Source organism: Dipodomys spectabilis, unplaced genomic scaffold, assembly GCF_019054845.1.
Source record: "Dipodomys spectabilis isolate Male_0828 unplaced genomic scaffold, ASM1905484v1 ptg000050l, whole genome shotgun sequence".
Classification (NCBI taxonomy): Eukaryota; Metazoa; Chordata; class Mammalia; order Rodentia; family Heteromyidae; genus Dipodomys; species Dipodomys spectabilis.
Genome location: NW_024870727.1, coordinates 8,211,410 through 8,234,421, shown reverse-complemented (window position 1 = coordinate 8,234,421; position 23,012 = coordinate 8,211,410). Strand labels below are relative to the sequence as shown.

At 38.2% G+C, this 23,012-nt stretch overlaps 1 protein-coding gene across 6 annotated transcripts in view; it reads right to left on the bottom strand.

Moving 5' to 3' along the window:
- The window catches only part of Tnik (TRAF2 and NCK interacting kinase), a 394,212-nt gene that overhangs the window by 32,426 nt on the left and 338,774 nt on the right, over positions 1 to 23,012 (bottom strand). For 4 of the 6 annotated variants that reach the window (XM_042678823.1, XM_042678824.1, XM_042678825.1 and 1 more), the window contains 4 exons: positions 18,276 to 18,439; positions 15,851 to 15,948; positions 14,941 to 14,964; positions 8,842 to 9,026 (listed from right to left, as the gene is read on the bottom strand). In XM_042678823.1, the coding sequence (XP_042534757.1) occupies positions 8,842 to 9,026; positions 14,941 to 14,964; positions 15,851 to 15,948; positions 18,276 to 18,439 (471 nt within the window). The remainder of the gene's footprint in view (positions 1 to 8,841; positions 9,027 to 14,940; positions 14,965 to 15,850; positions 15,949 to 18,275; positions 18,440 to 23,012) is intronic. The other 2 variants (XM_042678826.1, XM_042678828.1) reach the window with 1 other exon arrangement.

Sequence of the window (23,012 nt, the reverse complement as noted above, 5' to 3'; positions counted from 1 at the left end):
ACTGAATTTCCTTTCTGTCCTGTAGTAGAAAGCACAGGGGTGACGGACCACTCCAGCCGCTTCCTTGGAACGTCAGAAATTTTCAAATTATTTTTACATATTTGAAAGGTATTTTTGGCTTCTTGGATCCCATCAAAGTCCTTCCATCAAGAAGCATGCCAGATGGATGCAAACACATATCAACAATTCTCGTCCAAAAAGAAAGGCAAGAAAATGTATAGCTAGACATTTACTTCAAAATAACTACAGCAATGTATGGAAGGAGTTTAAATATGGCCTAGAACTAATGTGTTTGGGAAGAAATTTAACAGTATTTTCTATTCTTTTAAATTGTCTTTAAGAAGTTGTGCAAAGGGGTTTCATTCAACCTATCAGTTTTGTTTTCTTCCTCCTCCACCATTTTCTGCCCCGCCCTCCCCAGTGCTATCTGAGCATTCCTGCGTGTTTTCAGTTTGAGGCTAGTGCTCTGCCACTTGAGCCACAGCTCAGCTTCCCAGTGTTTTGTTTGTTTTTGCGATTAATGGGAGATAAGCGTCTCAAAGACTTTCCTGCTCTGGCTGGCTTTGAACCTTAATCCTCAGATCTCAGCCACTGAGTCACTAGCACATGTCTCAACCTATCAATATATAAGTACAATACATCTTGATCATGTCACCCAAAGAAGTGTTTTAATGGTCTCTATATGTCAATCCCCGAAAGGAATTATTAGTAAGTTCCAGAGACATGGGGAAAAAAGCAATTGTTTTTAAAACATGTTTTTGTTTTTGTTGTTGTTGTTCACTTTTATCTTTAGGTGCCTTAATTTCTTGTTTGAGACAAAGTGATGCAAAGCTAATGAATTAGTAAATGAAGTATGAAGGCCCTTCCAGGAATGGGGTCTCTTTCCCTCTCCATCAATCAGGCATTCTTTGCCACTGTCAGGGACTCAGGTTGAGTTAGGAACATGTCTAGGATGACATTTTACAGTCAGGACTTCTACTACTCTAGATGTCCTATGAAGTCTAAAGGTTATGGAATAGTTTGGCTCTTTTTTCTTTAAAATCCTGACAGGAAAATGTGAAAACAGATGAAATTCACAAACAGTATGTTTATCTTAGAGCTAATTTAGGCTAGAAAATCTCTCAATTTCCTACATATTTCAGCTAAGTTCCTCCCCATTTTTTTTTTTTTTGGGGGGGGGTCTGGTCGTGGGGCCTGAACTCTGGGCCTGGGCGCTGTCCCTCAGCTCTTCAGCTCAAGGCTAGCGCTCTACCACTTGAGCCACAGCGCCACTTCCGGCTTTTTTCTTTTTGCTTATGTGGTGCTGAGGAATTGAACCCAGGGCCTCAGGCATGCAAGGCAAGCGCTCTACCACTGAGCCACCTTCCCAGCCCCTCCTCCCCAATTTTTGCATTTTCTTTCTTACTAAAGTTATCACAGATAGGTGTCCTCTTCCATGCAAATTTGTAGCTATATCCTCTCCCATTTTTTGGTCCATATGTTCTTTCAAAGTCATCTGTGGTTATTACTCTACCAAGTATAGCTTTCCAGAATCAGTTCTAAAAGTTTACATTTTGCCAAACAGGTCTGAGTTGTGTGCCATTTATTAGTAGCAGGTTTACCGTGTATAGCATTAGCCATTGTTTGTTTTAACCTTTGTTGAGTGTTTTAAAGTGAGAATATATTCCCAGTCAATTTTTATACTTTTAATTTTATGAATTAGACCCATTTCATCTATGATAAATTTTTATGGTGAGCAGGTTTGACTGGCTTGAGTTCTATCTTATTTCTATTACCAGTACTCCTTATAGATAGAATAGTTATCTATGTTTCTTCTTTATTCAATTTCCTTCTAAAATGGTAATTTCTCTTAGATAAGGTGGGGATATCCTGCTGTGGAAGATTGGTCTCTTAAGAATCATTTCTACATACTTATTTATTCTATCCTGATTATGGAAAATTCTCACAAATTCTTGCATGTTTAAAATTACATGTCATGGAGAGCTAGTGGCTCATGCCTGTAATCCTAACTACACAGGAGGCTGAAGATCTGAGGATTGATCTTCAAAGTCAGCCTGGGCAGGAAAGTCCATGAGACTTTTATCTCTAGTGAGCCACCAAAAAGCAACAACAAAAAAACAACAACAAAAAACAAAAACCAGAAGTAGAACTGTGGCTTAAGTGGTGGAGTGCTAGCCTTGAGCATAAAAGCCCAAGAACAGTGCCCAGGCCTGAGTTCAAATACCATGACTGACAAAACATAACAAAACAAAAGTACATGTGTCTGTGATATGTAGTCTTAGGTAAATTTCAGCCTTTAGTGTTTCAAGGCTATAGAACATGTCTTAAATCACAGAGGAAGAGTCTTCATTGGGTCAGGACTCTTCTTTCTTACTCTTCTGGTCTTTGTAAGATGGCCTTTTTGTGGTTTTCCTTTTCTTCTCTATCTTGGATTCTTCCTAAATGTAAGTGGTACCCAGGATTCTGCTTTACTCTGTATAACCTTTTGGCATGCCCTTATCTATGACCTTTATATAATTATGACCCATTACAGAGTAATAATAAATATATAACCTATTTATTCAAAATCCTGTTAATGATATCTACCTGGATAGTACCTGAGATCATCACCTTTCTGAGTAAGTGAGTGGTATTTGTTGTGGGTGAGAAGAATATAGGGAGACATTACACTAAAGGCAACATAACAGCTTACGTTGGATTTTGGACAGGATAAAGGACACTAGGTCAGAACTAAGAATATGCCTTGTATTTGCTAATCACAGTAATAATATATTAGTATTGGCTCATACTAATGTACGATGCTAATAATAGGGAGAGGAGGAGGTGGGAATAATAGATGACTTCTTGTATTATTGCTTTAATTTTTCTGTAAATCTGACTATTCAAAAAGCAAAGTTTATTAGTGAAAGAATGAAGGAAAATACATTTTAAAATGTCTACAAAGTCTCAAACAATGTTGGTAACATTTCATACTTAAGATAATCCTTTGTTCTAAATATGATTCTAACAATATAGAGGGTGGATGGGAAAATTACTTGTCCAAAATCCTATAAGCATTCTAAAAAAAAACCACATCAGAACAAAACAAAAAAGATTCTACTGATTTAAAGGAAACCTACAGGAAATTTACTATGATTAGGCTGAGGTTTAGAACAGTTTCCTCTAATTGGGTTTCTCAAAGTGTTCCTTGGAGGTACTGATTTAATTCAATATCTGCTTGTTCAGCACCTGCTATATGAAAAGCCCTTGGTTTGACACAGGGAAGTGGATATAAAACAAGTTTAGTTCCTAAAACTAAAGAGGTTGGAACCTGTCAAAACAGAAGGGCATCACAAATCTACTTAAATACAAGGCAGAGTATAAGTGAGAAAGAAGGATGGAGGGAAGGACTATCCCAGAGAAAGGGACTCATCAGGTAGATGGGGTTCGGTTTGGCTGGAACGTGTTCTGGGCAGTCATGGATTCTGGGAATATATGAAGTGGTAGGGAGCTAGGTCTGAAGCACTGTTGGTCACCTGTCTGCATCAATAATTAGTCAAGTGCCTGGAGGCAAAGGACTTGAAAAGAGCAGGGAACAACAGGACAGTACTCCAGGAGGCAGACAATAGGATCAGAGTCATGCTGAGACCTGGATGACTGAGGTTGGAAGCCAACCCAGGCAGAAAAGTCTCAAAACTCCATCTCCATCAAAAAGCAGAGCTGGAGGTGTGGCTCAAGTGGTAGAGTACCAGATGAGCAAGCAAAACTTAGCAAAACTGAGGCCTTGAGTTTAAGCCCTGGTACTGGCAAAAGTAAAAGGGAATACGAAGACATGGCTTTCAGTGTTCTATGGCATTTTGTGAGACTGTATACAATTCATGACTGGTACCAGCAGTCGATGGTCCTAGTAATCCAGTCGACTCTGTGTGTACTGTTCTGATGCTCTGAACTGGGTTGTGAGGGAGGCCACGGATGCAGAGGGATACCTCTTCTGCTCATCTGACGTGATAAAAATCTATGTAGATATCTTTCCTTCTTTCTTCTTATTCTATAAGGCTTTCATTTTTCCTAATAATAAAAATCTCAAATAAGTGCATAATCTAGAGCTAATATTACACTTGCTTCTTTTTAGTCTATTTTTACCACTTTTTTCTGTATGTAAAGCAGTTGCAATTCTGTGCAATTGGCTAAGAACACAAAATTAATTAAAGGTACTGTTATAAGTTATGTCTTAAACAATACATAACAAACTAGAAAACAAGCTATTGTTTTTTAATACTGGGGTCCACAGCTGCTTGTCTGAAAGGCTAGGGCTTCAATTCTGAAGTTCTTTTATGTATACTATGGGAGCTAACTGTGTGCTACAAATACATTTTTCTCTCTAAAAATGCTCAGCACAAAACAATCAAGGCCCATCTTTTTTTGTGTGTGTGCTGGTCTTGGGGCTTGAACTCTGAGCCTGGGCTCTTGCCTCTGAGATTTTGCTTAAGGTTAATGTTCTACCACTTGAGCCACAGCTCTACTTATGTTTTTTTTTTCTTTTTGTCTTGTCCTTTTTGGTACTGCTAGGCAATCACTTTGCCACTGAGCTACAATCCAGCCCTACTTCTAACATTTTTTAGTGCTCAACTAGACATAAAAGTCACATGGACTTTCCTGCCTAGGTTGGCTTTGAACTGTGATCCTCAGATCTCAGCCTCTTGAGTAGCTAGGATTACAGATGTAAGCAAACAATTCATGGCTCAAGGTGTATCTTAACAAAGGAAAATAAAGGTAATAAGAATGTGTGTACAAAGTACTTTAGCTGCAAAACACTCTTCTCAAGAGCTAAGTGGTTTTGTTTTTTTTTTTCCCCCTTGTTGGGCATGGGGCCTGAACTCTGGGCCTGGTCGCTGTCCCTCAGCTCTTCAGCTCAAGGCTAGCCCTCTACCACTTTGAGCCACAGTGACACTTCCGGCTTTCGGAATTGAACCCAGGGCCTCATGCATGCAAGGCAAGCACTCTACCACTGAACCACCTTCCCAGCCCTAGCTAAGTGTTTTATAATAGATTTTTAATATTAAAATTTACAACTATCATATAACTATCATGTTGGACAATAGACTGCATCTGTTTTATATAAAAGTGTACCCACCATACTAACCAAATCAGAGTAAACACACATGTGCACATGTACACATACACTCACACTATTTTTTTCTCAGTATATATTGTATATATACAAAATATTCTTTAGTGGATGAGCATTTAAATCTAAATTTATCATGTCTTCAACAACTAGAAACATAGTATAGATTATGTCTCGTCCAAGCTCAAGGCATTTTAACATTTCCCAAAGGTTACATGATAAACTGTACATATTTGTTCTGAACTTCCTAGTCTAGAACCCCGACACTATCCTCAGAGTGGCAGAATGGAAGAGGGGTCAGGCTTTACCTCTGCAGGCTGGGATATGAGTACTTAATTTTAAAGGAACAGAAAATTTAGACAGAAGAAGTACAGCATGTCTCTACTTAGGGCATTTTGTACTTCACTGCATGCTGTGTACAATGTGTGAGATGTAGGTGTTTCTGCTGAGGGGGAGAAATCCAATATTCCTTTTTAGAGGGAAGGGATTCAGCACCATTCATAGTTTACAAAATATGGGGGTTATGGCAGTTAAAAACTAAATGCTATTTAACTTTTCTGCACAAAATATCTTTGGTAGTTTCCCTAATTGTTTGTAGTACCCTGCAGTTTTCCTTGTATATTCTTATCTCTGTCCAACTAGAATGTAAACTTTTGGAAGGCAAAATTCAAATATGTACTCTCAAATAGATTTAATGCTCTCACTATAGGTCTAACATATAATGGGAATTTTTGCAGTATTTTATTTTTATAATTGCCTTTCCTAATCCTTGCATGATGGAACAATGTTGAGTTAAAACAAAAACTTAAAGGGCCAGCATGTTTTGAAGGAATATTCCAGATTAGTGATTTGCTTCTGGAACAATTTTATTTGCTGTTAAACAGCATTTCAATGCAGTTTCTTTCAAAATGTCATATTGTAACATATTTATGGTTGTCAATAATGGGGTAATTAACAGTAAAATAACAAGTATAGATTTTCAGCAATATAATTACACTTTCCTCTCAGAATTGTGTGCATGTAATAGTGGTTAGTCAGTGAATGACCCTCCCAACAGACTGGCCAGTTGTATCCCTTGAATCCCTGCTGAGCAGGATGATAGCTGTGGCCTTAGATATTTTCTCGGTTGGTTCCATATCTTAGCTATGATAAATAATGCTGCAATAAACATAGTTCTGCTGGTAGCTTTAGTATGGTCTTGTTTATGATCATTCAGGTAGATGCCCAAAAGTGGAATTGCTGGGTCATAGGGAAGCTCTATGTGGAGTCTTTTGAGGAACCTCCATACTACTTTCCAAAGTGGTTGAACAAGTTTACACTCCCACCAACAATGCAGTAGGGTTCCCTTCTGTCCACATCCCCTCCAGCATCTGTTGTTATTAGAGTTCTTGATTATAGCCATTCTAACTGGGGTGAGGTGGTATCTCAATGTTGTTTTGATTTGCATTTCTTTTATGGCTAGAGAAGTTGAGCATTTCTTCATGTGTCTATTGGCTATCCTTCTTTCCTCTTCAGAGAAGTTTCTCTGTAAGTCTTATTTACTGGGCAATTGTTTCTTTGAGGTTTTTGCACCTCAGTAGATGAATGGATCAAGAAAATGTGGTATATATACACAATGGAATTCTATGCCTCCATCAGAAAGAATGACATTGCCCCATTGGTTAGGAAATGGAAAGATTTGGAAAAAATTATATTGTGAAGTAAGCCAGGCCCAAAGAAACATAGGTCCCATGGTTTTCCTTATTTGCAATAACTAGTATATGTCTGAGACAAGCAGAAATGGTCAGATAAGTTGATGTTAGTTGAAATGAACCTCAAGATAAGGACTCAAATGTTTTTTTCTTTCTTGCTATTGTGTCTAACATTTATAAGATATTTCTTTGTTGCTTTGTATGTCCCTCCCCCATGGTATAACCCCTGTTTCCACTGTATTTGATGTTGGTATAATTTATGGAGGGGAAGGGAAAAAGCAAATTGTTTAAATAGGGATACAGGTGGACCCACTGCAACAATGAGATGTACAAGACATTATGTCGAAAAACGAACTTTAAGCCGGGTACCAGTGGTTCATGCCTGTAATCCTAGCTACTCAGGAGGCTAAGATCTGAGGATCGAGGTTCAAAGCCAGCGCGGGCAGGAAAGTCCATGAAACACTTATCTTCAATAAACCACTAGAAAACTGGAAGTGGTGCTGTGGCCCAAGAGGTAGAGCGCTGGCCTTGAGCTGAAGAGCGCAGGGACAGTGCCCAAGCCCAGAGTTTAAGCCCCACGACTGACAAAAAAAAAAGAAAAAGGAACTTTACAACTTTGGTGTGTGTATGTGGGAGGGAGAGATGGAAAGGGATAGTAAGGGGAAACATAGGAGGAGGCAACAATGCTTGATAAGAAATATAACTTGCTCATGTAATAGTAACCCCTCGATCCACTATTTTCACATTTTAAAAAAAAAGATATTTTCTCGGGGCTGGGAAGACGGTTCAGTGGTAGAGTGCTTGCCTTGCATGCATGAGGCCCTGGGTTTGATTCCTCAGCACCACATAAGCAGAAAAAGCTAGAAGTGGTGCTGTTGTTCAAGTGGTAGAGAGCTAGCATTTTGCTGAAGAGCTGAGGGATAGCACCCAGGCCTAGAGTTCAGGCCCCATGACTGACACACACACACACACACACACACACACACACACACACACTTTCTCCACCTGTATTGAATATGCTCTGATTATCAATACTGTAGCTACGCTAGAAATGGAAGTGAATGAAAAATGAAGCTGGGAAAGTTAGCATTGCATTCTATCAAAGTAATGGCAAATCAGGGCGATGATACCTTGTTCTGCTTTAGGGAAGGAAGAGAAAACAGGACCATCCCCCAGGATCTATTCTAATGAGAAAAAGAAAAGCAAAAACAGCAAAAAACAAAAAAATGTGAAAACTGTAACTACTAAAGGAGATATAGGTAGGTAGGATAGAGATGTAAATACACAGAGAAGACTACGTAGAGATTGACAGAATGTATGTGATGAAGACAGTGGTCAGAAGATGGATTGAGAAAAAGAGACAAAGAAGAGAATGACAGACTTATAGACTCCTAATTAAGTCAAATGCCATTGTTATTTGACTCCTGGTTCTTTTTTCGGGTGTGCTAAGCCATGCTGCCATATGGTGGCAGTGCTCTTACTGGTTGGTGGCAGTGGTAGTGAGGGAACGTATATCTCTTGTCATTCATTTTAATCCCTAAATTTCATTGTCCATGATTTCATTCTTTTCATCTGAGGAGAAAAGGAATGTGTTAGTGGTCTGGCTGTCAATACTATTTTCCCTGAAGATGAATGGAACCTATAAAAAACAGTCAACCCAAAGGTAGTAGTGAGTTTCCAGATAGGCAAACCTAGGCCTACACATGCTACACATTCTATGCAGTTGTGTCTGGAATGCAATGTCATTACAGAACTGTGTCCTAGTAAGAACCAAATCCTCAAGTCAATTCACCTTGCCAGTGACCCACATATGCTTTATATTTAGGTTGTATTTCCTGTCCTTCTGTCATAGAGTTCCAGCCCCTATCATGGTCTATATTTAGAAAGCAGTCCAGGGGCAGGTATGATGAGGCATACTGCTTATAGTCCCACCTACTTGGGAAGCTGAGGCAAGGGGGTAGAAACTAAGCAGTTTGAGTTAGCCTGGACAACACAGGGAGAGTATGAAGAAAACAAAACAAAACAACAAACCAGTTTTCTTACATCAGTCTGGGTATGTCGCTGACAGCCACTGTCCCATCTTGAGTCTCACTTTCTCCATCTTCCTCCTCTTCTTCACTACTCTCTGACTCTTCACTGGAGGAAGAGTAATCTGTCACTTTCTTCAGTGGACGGTTTGTTTCTTCAATCCGGAGTTCTCTTAATTCTTTGGCTAATGCCGTCAGATCCTACAAAAGAGAAGTTTGTTCAGCCTATGAATCGTAGATAGAACCAAAGCTATATCTCTCAGCAAGTCAGAGCTCCAGCTTAAGCAACAAAGAAAAATAAAAAATAAAAAGCTCTATAGAGAACTGTGACAAACATAGTTACTGCATGGAACTAAGAAAACGATGTTTGTAGCGTGTAGAAGCTAGAAAAGAAAGATGAAACCAATTTCAACTTCGTTTAAAACCAATAGCTAGACTGAAACTATCTAGTTCTGCATATATATGTGCAAATATATGTATGTCAGGTTGTGTGCATACACATACATATACACACACATTGTGTAATGTTAGCACCCTCAGTTAATGGGAAAAATCCATGGGATGAGAAATTGTTTCCCAGTATTCTGGAATTCCTTCCCAAGCCACAGGGATGGCCTCTCCCCTCTATAATTACTACTGTATCAAAATCTACCATCAGTCATAGAACAGAGAAGTTCCCAAGGTTCATTTGGTGTGTCATCATTCCCTAGAGAGAAGAGGGACCACATCAAATGATGGCTCTTCCCAAGCCTAGTGCTATTGAAATTTATAGCCACAGAGCTGAATTAATTAGGAGGAACAGTAAGAAAGGAGTTTTCTTCCAGAATGATACAAGTTTTATTTTCTCCACATGTTAATTCCAGTCACCTGGCAGAAGCCCTGACCAAGAACACTGAAATGAATGTGCAAACACCAAAAGAGATCATTTCCCAGTTTACCATGGGTATGATGAATCCTTAGCCTTATGGATATGATGACGTGGGATTTAATCACCAGGCACATTGCAGGCAGTGTGCTAAGTATCTGACTACCTTTTACTTTACATGCTTTCAGAGCAATGCGGAGGGAAGCAGTTCTGCAAAAGCATGGCCGCTCTAATTTGCATGGGTTAACTGCCCATGGCACACAGCATGCAAATGAGGAAAAAGCAATTTGACATCAGTCTTACCATTTCTCCCTATTTAGTGACCCATGTGGGAATCAGAGCATTCAATGAGAGACAGGGGATTAGGGAGAAAGAAACTCATTGAAAAATACTAAATCCCAAAGCTTTCTTGTGGCCATATTCTCTCTTTATTTCAGTCCAGAAATGGATTTATCAGATTTACCCAAAAAGGATTTAAGTCATCTTAGTGACATAGATGATGTTAGCTAATCTGTCCCATACAACTGGTTAGAAGAAATACTAATCAATATACGTAGCTAAATTGTAATTATAATTTTATTTGTGAGAACAAGCCATCATTTCTCTATTCCCACTTATATGGCAGGCATCACCATTGTGGGTAAAGACTAAAGGAGGAAACACTTTAAATATTTCACTTGAAATTTATGAAGTTCAAAGTGTTAAAGAGTCATTTTCTAATTTTACAAAAAATTCCACAAGGAAAGCAATAATTTGTGTTCTCTAGTTACTTGAATGGGAAACCTTTGGAAAAGGAGAGTTTCTGAAAATTCAAACTGCATTGTATACACAGACTAGGGCTTTCCATGTATGCATATTCACCAATGCATGGCCCAAGCTCAGTGGATGTGTTCATCCATCAATGAGAGCATAAATAGAATTGTATAAAAAGGTCCAATGGACAGGCATGGTGGCATATGTCTGTAATCTCAACTATGTGGGAGGCTGAGATAGTATGATTTGGTCTAAGGCTGGCCCCAAGCAAAACCTGAGACACTATTTAAAAAATAAATGGGGGCTGGGAAGATGGCTCAGTGGTAGAGTGCTTGCCTTGCATGCATGAGGCCCTGGGTTCGATTCCTCAGCACCACATTAAACAGAAAAAGCCAGAAGTGGCTCCGTGGCTCAAGGGGCAGAGTGCTAGCCTTGAGCTGAAGAGCTTAGGGACAGCACCCAGGCCCAGAGTTCTGGCCCCATGACTGACAAATTAAAAGAAGTGCTGAGGGGCATGGCTCAAGTCGTAAGAGTATCAGAGTTCAAATCCCAGTATTACAAAAAATAGCTCAATGGTATATAAATAAAAGTATACTATTAAAGAAGAGGAAAACTACCATCCTTCAGGCTTTTGTATAAATCTATTTTTAGTTTCTTTGGCAATGGACCAAGAATAGGAAAAGCTAATAACTAAATTTCAGCTTTTTACTATTTCTTCTTGATAATTGGCAATGTTCACCTTTATGAAAAGTGAGAGTATGTTCTACTTGAGAACAATGGGAACAGTCTAGATATTGTTAAAATGAGGAAAGGAAAAGGATATTATCATCTTCTAAAACGTATTAAATTTGTTTTGTATTTTGACTTTTATATATTAAAACCATGTTAAGTCTCATCGAAGTATGTAACAATTAAAATGTTACTTGCCATTAAAACTACATTTTATTATGATTTAAAGAGAGAATATGGCTTAAAAAATTTATTTCTATTGGCTTTTTAGTCCTGAGTAAAATATAAAACTATCAGCTATGACTTCTGAAAAGTAATGATATTTTCCCCCAGACTTGGTTTTCTTTATCATTGACATTTCAAAACAATACAAGAGATTTAGTAAATCAAAATTATTTAGAAATATTTAGGTGATCCATAGCCCATTGATTAAAGAAAGCCTCCCTTATTAAGACGATCTGTATTTTCCTAAATGCTCTACTTAGAAACACTTTAATGTTCTGACCTGCTTTGCAATTTTGTTTTAATCAGAATTTTTTATTTTCTGTATTATTAAAAAGCTCTTTTTCTGAAACATTAGGCATAATTGAAAATTCCTTTCAAGTTTAATTGGTAACAGCTTGAGGGGTGAGACACATATGAAAGTTTCAAGGTAACAATAATGAGTAGCTCAAAACTAATACCCTCAGCCACAGAAAATTAATCTTCCATTGACAATAGCCTACTACTGTTAGCTGGAGTTTTGTTTCTTATGGAAAAATTTACAAAAGCAAATTTAGAGAAAATAGACACTACTAGGCTCAGATCCATTTTCGTACATTTTATTCTCTGACAATTCCAATTTTCTCCATATAATGAGCCTTTGTGGTAATTTATTGCTTGGCTCTCACTAGCCTGAAGCTAAAACATATTAAAAGATGAGGAAGAGAAGTGCTATTTAGCATGAAAATATTTGAGAATGTATAACTAAAAAATACGACCGAAAGGTAAGATTTTCAACTATGGTGCGTATGTGAGGATTGTTAAAAAGCTTGTATTCCAAGACTTCTGTGATGGAATGCTTGTTAGATTCAGAGATATATCATTTTTCATTCTAATGAGTTTATTTAATCTGACAGTTATGGACATCTTTAATGAAAATGTGCTTTTTTAGACCTCTTTTTTAAAAATGTATTTCATTCAAATTTTGGTTCAGTTTCTTGAACCAAAAGATTTTTAAGCTGGTCTTTTCATTACATGTTAAAATAATTTCTTTGCTTTTAGGAATTAAAGATCGGTTGCTTGGCAAGTCTCTTAACCTCAGAATCCTCATATGAAGGAAAAGACGTTAGACCACTCATTTTTACTCATGTTCCATCTCATCTATGTATGTGGGTGATCTGGAATTTACAAATCCTGCTCACTAATGCAAAGATTGTGGTAAAGCCAGTATTGGCTTCTGTATGTAGTCTTCTTTTCACATGTTGAGCTGCAGCAAAGTAAGAAATACTTGTTTCTGAAGGTTGTATTTCGTAATCACAACATTGCTTCATGATTTCATATTTCTCACACTGATTTTTTTTTCTGATGGGGGGGTGATTTCATAGGGCTTGGGCACTGTGCCTGAACCTCTTTGTGCTCAGGCTAGTGAGTCATAGCACCATTTCTGGCTTTTTCTGAGTGGTTTATTGGAGGTAAGAGTCTCACGGACTTTCTGCCTGGGCTGGCTTTGAACCATGATGCTCAGATCTCAGTCTTCTGAATAGCTACGATTACAGGTGTGAGCCACCAGTGCCTGGCTTCCCAGATTGATTTTTAAGAAAGATTAGGCTCCTAGATTATAAAAACTTATGTTTTCAAAAAGAATTTTAAGGCTTTTTATTTCAATTCTGGCAAATGTTATTTAAATGGCAGTCAATGAGAGGGAAGCCTTGGTGGGAAAAAGTCGAATGTTGAGTTCAAGGTATTTAAACTGTTGAGTTCAAGGTATTTAAACTATGGCTCTACTGATATTGTGGGCATGCTCTTTTACATTGTAAGATCTTAACAGTATCCCTGTCCATAAAATGCCAGTATGTCTGCCCCCCCCCCCCCACACCTCAATTATAACAACCAAAACGGTCTCCAGATATTTTAATTGTCTTTTTAGGGAAGAGAAATACATGGCTGAGAGCCACTGGATTAGGAAGGACCAAGTTATCCTGTTTTTTCAGTATATCCAGATCAGAGATATTCAGAGACAGGGTTGTTTATCACTTGAAGAGCTTTGTCTGGCTACATATGGCCTCAGCAACTTGGGTGTGCACTTTGTACTACCACAATTACTTATCCAATGTGATAAGTACCCTGAAATCAATAAAGTAATTTTTAAAAGCCTACGATATCCAGGTTAAATGCCCTTTCCCTCAGATGATAGTACTTTCCCTCATAGGAACTGCCTTTGTGCCTATTTCTGAACTCAGATATTTTCCCTTGACCCAACCATTTTATTGGCAATCACAGCACAAGAAAATCATTCTCTCCAGGTTTCTTGTTCTGGGAGAGATTTAGTAAAAGTTGGACAATTCTGCTGTCTTCATTATTATGAGGGAAAGGGCCAAGCAAAGTCATAGAGCAATTAGAAACATTCCCCTCTTGTCTTTCAAATAAAAACCATCCGCATATAGTAGATGTGGTCTCGGTTTTTCTTTTTTCTTCTTCTATTTTTGTTTTTTAATAAAAAAGCAATTCTCTAGAATAACTTTATAACATATTCTGAATGGTTGGGGTGGTTTTAACTCTGCAAATAGGAAGTTGTTTGGTGAAGACCATGTGTAGAAACATGATTTTCCTGTCTTCAAAAACAGCCCTGTGCCTCTGGCCCAAACCTCAACTACCATCTTGGCTTTCTATAACACTTTAGTTCACATCACCATGAGTGGTCCTTATCAATTAGGCTGATCATATATTTTTATTCCCATTTTGCAGATGAGTGAATTGGCCCAAAGCCAGCTATTTATGGGGGAAGGGCAAGATTTAAGTGCAGCTTGCTGATCCTCTACACCAGTGCTTTTTCCATAAAATTTTACACAAATAGTGCTCAGCAGAGCTACAGCCTGGATGCTATAATAATGGTAGTCTTCAGATTCCATGCAGGTAGGACTCTTTGCAAGGCCTGGCTCTTAAAAATAATTTTACTGTGCTGTATTCATGCAGGTCTGACAAACAGCAGTAAGGCAGTCATTCTTCTTAGCAAGCTACCTGTGACTGACAAAGCCATATATTCTTTCTAATAGAAAAAAATGTCTCCACAGATAAGGAAATAAAGTCACTCAACTTGCCAATATTCATTAAATGCAGTTGCTGCTGCTGCTACTGTTATTAATGTTCCATAAAATCTAACAATATCTAGTAACTACTCATTCACAAAGCACATACCATAAATTTTGGAGTATGCTAAATGATACTACTTTTCTCTCTTAGCAAAACCACTGAGAACCATCTCTTAGTTAGGCTGTTCAGTATAGGTTTGCTACTGGAAGGAGAAGCAGTGCCATTGATAAAGCACTAATAGTTGTTATTAATCAGTCAGGATCATTGGAAGAGTGACAGTTTTTCTTAGTGGAAAGGCCTCTAAAGCTTTATCTGAGTAGGTCTCAGGCTGGCTTGTGGTGAAAGGGCTCTCCTTCCAGAAGATGACTGTGTACAAGCTGATGCCACTGGCTGCCTTTCTGAACATCAGCAACAGGATAGATACCACTTTCCTATTTATATTTTGTGAAATCATGACCAAGAAAAGACAATACTGACCTCATCTATAGCTTTCTTATAGCTCTGAGGTAAGAGGAACCCAATCCAGAGGAATCCACAGAAGGGGAGAAGCCAAAAGAAAAGGAAGCAGGTTAGACAAAAAAAAAAAAAAAAAAAAGAAAGAAAAAGGAATTGTTAGTACCAAACCGATAAAGAATAAAGGGCAATGCAAAGAACTCAGAGTGATGTAAGTTCTCTTCATCATTACTCAATACACACTTCTTACTTTAAGATGCAAACACAAAAGGGTAAACCCAAAGGCTTTCATTGCCTTATCAGATAGTGTCTGGAGAAATAAATAAAACAAGTGGATAATGACGCATCCCACCTTACAAGCTTCCACTTGCAAATTTTAGCCTGCGTACTCTTTATTTCTTTTTTTTAAGGTTACTGGTGGTCCATTATGTAACAGTGATGAAACTAGAGGTCAAGTTTTCATCCTTCTGTCATGTGCTTATCTAATTTTATTCCATAAAGGACAGTAATTTTAGTCCATAAGACAGTTCCTAAAGGCATATAAAGTAGCAAAAAAACTGATGTAATTCATATGACTATATAGGGAAATACGTAGAATATATGACAAAGCCATAGTAGGTAAGTGTCCTGAACTGCTAGTTTTAACATTTTTTTGCCCAAGTTGCTGAGCAGATATTATGCTATGACTTACTTTTCCTGTCTTTTTTTCCCTCTATAAAGAGGCACTGATAATTAGCAAAATATCCAAAAGCAGAGGAAGCAAACTAAGATTAGTTCTTTCTTAATCAGGTATAAAGTTCTAGGTGCTTCTAGCATCCATTCTTACTGAGCTCAACAATTTCTGTCACAGTCATGAGTGTATCCCCAGCTACTTTATCTTGTGGGCTCTCTGGTAAGTTAGGAGTTCTGAACTGGGAGAGATAAAAGCACTCACAGCTGGTCGACTGGGCCGGGTAATGTCCCTGGATTCTTCTGGTTTCACCTTGGAAGGCTCATGTGGGAGTACAGGTGACCCTTCCGACTTACTGTTGGCTAGAGGAAAAACAGAGGATGGAGAAAAATACAGCATAACCATCAAAAAGCGCTGACGCATGTTCTGAGTGAGTCACCTGTGAAGTCTCCCTTCAGATTGTTCAGTGCACATACCATTCACTCAGGCAAATCCACAAGTGCATTCATGAAAAAAGAATTAATGTTCAGGAAACAAAACCAAGCAGATGCACTGAGGCCTGTAACCTAGAAGTTATTGGCAACACTAAGAAAAATGATAGCAATTCCCACTGCTATCCCATTGAGGTCTGATGTTAAATGCTTTCTGTCAATTATATTACTTAATCCTTGCTCCAACCCAGTGGTGAGGCACTGTCCTCCTAAGTTATAGTTGAATTCTTATTTACAAAGATGGTAACACCAGCCTGAGGTGATGAAAATTATGTATTCAACTGTGTTCTTTCTGGCTTCTGAAAGTTTTGTTCTCATTCACTCTGCTAAGCCACATCATAAGTGAAGCTTCTAAGCTTTGTTTTTTCCTTCACTATCTACTCATTGAAATAGATTACTTTCATGGGATTTTAAGGGGAAAAAAGAAAGGAAATCTCATTTGGTGGAATGGTTTTTAAATGGGGCTAGGGAGTGGCTAGGGCCTTTAAAGAAGCAGAATGAGGTAGGACAGGCAAGATACTGGTAATAAAACAGGAAGGGTAATAGAAGAAATGGAAGAGGAAGCATGGGAGAAACTTCTTAAAGTTATGGAGCTTCTGTCTGGTTTATGCACTCAGAGATAAGTGCACAGACAGACTAGAATAGGAGAGTTTCTTGTTTAGTTTTAAAGTGGCTTTTCCTAGACAGAGACATACCAGGAATACAACAGCTATTTTAAGCCAGAGGAACTAGAGGCTAAAGGAAAGAATGTATGAAGTAAGCCTGAACAAGATCAGAGAATTCAAATTATATATGTATGTGTATTTCTGTGTGTGCAAATATAATACATATATAACTTAATGTGTATAAATATATAATATATGTGTGGGTAATGTACATGCATATGTACACATTAAGCATTTTATATATATACACATTTGTATAAAAGTTTGGTTTTCTTTAGTATTTGCTTTAACTATATGAAGTTGCTTGTGAATAGAAAAATGGTAAAGAATAAGCATTTTCTAGGTTAAGAAAAATTTGTTTGGATCATGGCTAGCTCTAGTATCTGTCACAGGATACATTAGGGGGGTAGCCATGGGCCAGTCTAGGTCCCAAGTTGCAGATGTAAACATCACGTTAGAAGTCAGGATTTGTAAAAAATAGAAACATGGAAATTTTACTTATTTGAAATTTAAAAGCTATATTAGAGATAAATTATGGTTGTTTCTACTGAAGAAGCTAAGAAAGAATGGTTAGCTTTCATCAGAGACAGTATTTGTACAATTATTAATACTTGTCATATTACACTTCAAAATGTTCTAGTCTTAATCACTTGGAAGCAAAATTTTCTTCCAAAGACAGTGATTCTGAAAGTGAATTTTGATCAGCTAGAAACAAAGTGTTATGCATAATCACCTGTACAATTAATACTGTTTTGTGGGGTTTCTCATTAGTAAAAACTAAACAATGATGAATGATTTGAATTAAATACTTCAAAAGGCTAATTTTTACCTATCTACCAGAATAGTCAAATACATTTTTTTTGGTCATGGGCTTGAACTCTGGGTCTGTGCCCTATCCCTCAGCTCTTCAGCTCAACGCTAGTGCTCTACTACTTGAGCCACAGTGTCACTTCTGGTTTTCTAGTGGTTTATTGGAAATAAGAGTCTCACGGACTTTTCCTGCCTGGGCTGGCTTTGAACTGTTATCCTCAAATCTCAGCCGCCTGAGTAGCTAGGATTACAGGTGGAGCCACTGGCGCCAGGCGTAAAATGCATTTTTAAAGTCAAAGACTTTATTTCTTCTTTCAAGTCTATTCATTCTACATTAGTGTTTATGGAATTTTATTTTGAGAAATACCTGGAATTATGAAGTATGTTTAGAAGACTAAAAAGCATGGTTGACGCAATGAAAACAGGACATTTGTGGGTATATGAAATTCTAAGAAGAAATCAAATGAGAATGGAAATTGAGATAAATGGTAAGTAACCATATTCACTGATGTCCCTGGAAAATATTAGTACCTAAGATTTGAGATTTTTCCATACTCTTGATGTCTCACATACAATTAGGGATGGTAGATTTGTACTATTGGGAAACTAAGGCTGAAGCAGCTGAAGGTACAGAGGCCATACCAGGACATGAGTCAGAAGTGACAGTTTCCCTGCCCCAGCTCTCCTCCCAGGAAATAGTCCAGGGAAAAGTAAAAGAATTACCTCGAACTCTGGTTCTTTCACTGGATCCTGCCTGTGACCCAGGCTGAGAGCCTCCCTGGGAGCTGGGCTGGGAGCTGGGTGTGCTGGAGCTGGAGGAACTGCCACTGCTGGTCCTCTGCAAGGGGCTCTCCAAGATGGGCTCTGTCCTCCGGAGGTCAGGGTTGCTGCGTGAATGGCAGAACACTCTGATTACAAGCTTCATACCATTTTTCAAACTTTCTATCTAATGAGGAGTCAATCCAAATTCCATAAGGAACCCAAACAACTCAATAGCAAGAAAACAAATAAGCAGATTTTAAAAGGGAGCAAAAGACCTGTATAAACATTTCTCAAAAGAAAACAAACAGCCTATTGGCTTAAGGAAATTAAATGATGTTAGAATGGCTATTATAAAAAAGACTATAAAGATAGTAAGTGCTGTCAAGGCTGTGGAGAAAAGAAACCCTTGAATACTGCTGGTGGAAACGTACATTAACCAAGTTAACATGATTCAGCAGCTCCATAGCTGAGTATACACCCAGGTGAAATGAAATCAGTATGTCAAAGAGATACATGCATTCAATATAGCATTATCCATAATAGCCAACGAATAGAATCAACTGTGTACACTGAAGCATGAATGGTATAGAAAATATTGTATGTATAAGTACATAAAATTGTATGTGTATATAAATACACAAAATATATAAAATACACACTTATGTATCAATCACATAAGGTAAATACTATGTGGTCTCATTGTATACAGACAAGTCTAACTCAGAAAAGCAGAGAATGGAATGGTGGTTAGCATACAAGATTGTGGATGCTAGTCACAGGGAAGAACTACCTTTAGACAGGATGAATGAATTCTAGATTTATTGTCACCATGGTAACCACAGTTAATAATACAGTATACTTGAAGTAGATCTCACAAAAATAACTAGTAGAAGTGATAGATATATGAATTTTATTATAGTGATCCTTCACAATTTATGTATCTATCTAAATGTCACATTGTATACTGTAATTTGTCAGTTGAACCTCAATAAAGCTTAGGAAAACAGCTTGCCATTGGTAGACTAGCATCATCCAGTCTCACTCCTAATGCAAAAGGGTAAAGAGAATACTGAGGTCATTCATGCACTGAAAGAGTTAAAGGAAGATGGCAGCAATACATTCCCTGTGGGCTCCAGGCCAGGTACTGAATGCGCAGGGGATGAACTCCCAACCCAGTTCCTGTGTCAGCACATTAAAAGCACAAGACTCAAGATTGTGAATCTTGCCAGGCGCCAGTGGCTCAGGCCTGTAATCCTAGCTACTCAGGAGGCTGAGTCTGAGGATCATGGTTCAAAGCCAGCCTGCGTAGGAAAGTCTATGAAACTCATATCTCTAATATACCACCAGAAAACCAGAAGTGGTGGTGTATCTCAAGTGGTAGAACACTTGCCTTTACCTGAAGAACTGAGGGACAGAGCCCAGGGACAAGCCCCATGACCAGAAAAAAAAAATTATGAATCTTAAAAAGAGGCTTGCTTTTACTGTATTCCTGTGTTCATCAAATAGAACTTGAAATGCATTAAAAGGCAAAAGGAGGAAAGGAAATGCATGAACCTGGAAATGTTCTACCATGTTTTACTACTTGGTAATTTATTTTCTAGTTTCTTTCTTTTGTATATGTGGAAGCATATAATCAGTTTGCTTCTTGCTTTTTTTTTCCTTTAACTGTATTGTATTTTCGTATGCTTCTGCAAACAGTAAAAGCTGCACAATAACCCATCTTATTGATCAGTTTCCCCATTACTAAAGAGTGTCGAGTTCATTGCTGTGAGATAGCTAACCATCTTTTTCATGCCAATATTCAATCACATCTCTGCTTCTTGGAAGTGGAATCCTTGGGTAAAAGGGCACACAGGCTTGGATATGTTTGTATGTATATATGTGCATGAGTATATGAAGGTATTACAATTTTCACCATAGTCTATGAATTCTTACCAGATTTTATGATAAGAATTCTGATGAATTGTACTTGGTTATTGTTGGGCTTTTAGATGTTGGTATTGGTGTATTGATTTTTGTTTATCTTATTTTGTTGTTGTTGTTGGTCATGGGGCTTGAAATCTGGGCCTGAGCACTGTCCCTCAGCTCTTCAGCCCAAGGCTAGTGCTCTACTACTTGAGCCACAGTGCCACTTCCGGTTTTCTGGTAGTTTATTGGAGATAAGAGTCTCATGAACTTTCCTGTCCTTGCTGGCTTTGAACTGTGATCCTCAGACCTCAGCCTCGTGAGTAGCTAGGATTACTGGCATGAGCCAGCGGCATCTGGCTGAGGCAAGATTGTTGATAAGTTGCCAAAGCTGTCCTTAAACTCATGAGCTTTTGCTTCACTATCCTTTGTGCTGGGATTATAGGTATATACCACCATACCTGTCCTAGAATGATTTTTTATTCTCATTTATTAGCCATTTATAATTCCTATCTATGAGTAACATAATCAAGTATTTTGCTTACACAGCTAGTAGAGTTTTGTGCATTTGTAATGTTCATATTGAAAGTATTTTCATATAGAAAGATATTCTTGGACTACTAGCAAAATTATTTTTAAAAGATTAAGTGCTAACTTTAGAACTAATTTTAAGTTTTTTTTGGCAAGTTAGGAGCTTTTTTTTTTTTTTTTAGATTTTACTGTATTATTCTTCCTCATATAATTACTGTCCTCAAAAAACTGTATTTATTCTCTTATTCAGAGTTTCATATTGGGCACTAGGTCAGGCATTTGAGTAATGTCAAGACACAGCTTAGCTAGGTTCACACAGCCTGTTGCATTAAGCTCGGCCTACATGAAGCAAAAAGGAGGCAGGAATCAGGGCTACCTGGGCCACCATTAACAATCAGGGAAGCTGTTCGAGAAGAGACAGCTAGTGATGGTGGTAGGAGGCTGTTTACACAATGCTGAGCAGGGACAATTCAGTGAGAATGAAATCGCAGAGCTCACATTTCTACTGCCATGCAATTGCTGAGGGACAACACTGTGACCTAGCATCAGGTCCTTCCTGTTTCCAACAACTTCAGTTTCCCAAACAGAATTTCACATTTTTGTGGAATCACCAAAATGCTACGATTCTAATACCATGAGACATCATATTCAGATGTAATTTCATGTTTTAACTTTGCTCTAGCTCGTTCAAGAGTACTGCACTATGTTGAATATTAGATGTTTCATATGTAAAAATTAAAAAAATAGAGTTCCTGCTCTTGAAACACTTATAGCTAAGTCTATTAAAAACCTGGTTATAACCCACAGAGCTATAACCACCCAGTATTTGATAAGGGAGCCAAAAACACAGGATGGGAGAAAGACAGCTTCTTTAACAAATGGTACTGACAGAATTAGCAGAATATGCAGAAAACTGAACCTAGATCCTTACATATCAACCTGCACCAGAATCGATTCCAAATGGATCAAATAACTCAACACAAGACTAGGTACCATGGAAATATTACAGGAAGAGATAGGGGCAACACTAGGGCTGCTAGGCATGAGTTGAAACTTCCTAAGGAAAGATCCAGAATTAGAGCAAATCAAAGAAAGACTGGATAAATGGGATTGCATCAAACTGAAGTTTCTGCATGGCAAAGGACATAGCTAGCAAAATAAATAGAAAGCCCATAGAATGGGAGAAGATCTTTACTAGCAATGCATCAGACAAGGGCCTAATATTTAAAATATACTTAGAGCTCAAAAAATTAACCCCCCCCCCAAACAAATTCTCAAAGAAACAACAACCCAATTATTAAATGGGCTCAAGACTTAGAGATTTCTCCGAAGAAGTTGTTAGAATGGCAATAGACACATGAAGAGATAGATGTTCAACATCTCTGGCCATAAAATAAATGCAAATCACAATAACATTAAGCTTCTATCTCACCCCAGTTAGAATGCCCATTATCAAGAAAACTAACAATAACAGATGCTGGCAGGGATGTGGCCAAAAGGGAATGCTACAACATTGTGGGAATGTAAACTTGCTCTACCACTCTGGAAAGCAGTATGGAGGTTCCTCAAAAGACTAAACATAGGGGCTGGGAAGGTGGCTCAGTGGTAGAGTGCTTGCCTTGCATGCCTGAGGCCCTGGGTTCAATTCCTCAGCACCACATAAGCAAAAAGAAAAAAGCCAGAAGTGGCGCTGTGGCTCAAGTGGTACAGTGCTAGCCTTGAGCTGAAGAGCTGAGGGACAGAGCCCAGGCCCAGAGTTCAGACCCCACAACCGGATCCCCCCCCCCCCAAAAAAAAGACTAAACATAGAGCATCCCTATGACCCACCAGTTCCACTCCTGGGTATTTATCCAATTGACCACAAACCAGGCTACACTAAAGCTACCAGCACAATTATGTTCATTGCAGCATTGTTTACCATAACCAAGTCAACCCAGATACCTCAGAGTGGATGAATGGATCAAGAAAATGTGGTTTATATATATAGTGGAATTCTGCTTCCATCAGAAAGAGTGATACTGTCCCATTCATAAGGAAATGGAAAGACTTGTAAAAAGTTATATTGAAGTAAGCCACATCCAAAGAAACAGCTTGTATGAGTTCCCTCATTTGTAGTTATTAGAATGTGTCTATAAATCTTCAAGGAAACAATAGATGGCAAGTGAAAAAAAATTACACCTAGACATGATTAATTAAACAGGATTCTAAATATTCACCCAGTGAGACCAAACGAGGATGTTCTTAGGAGAAGATCACAAAGGT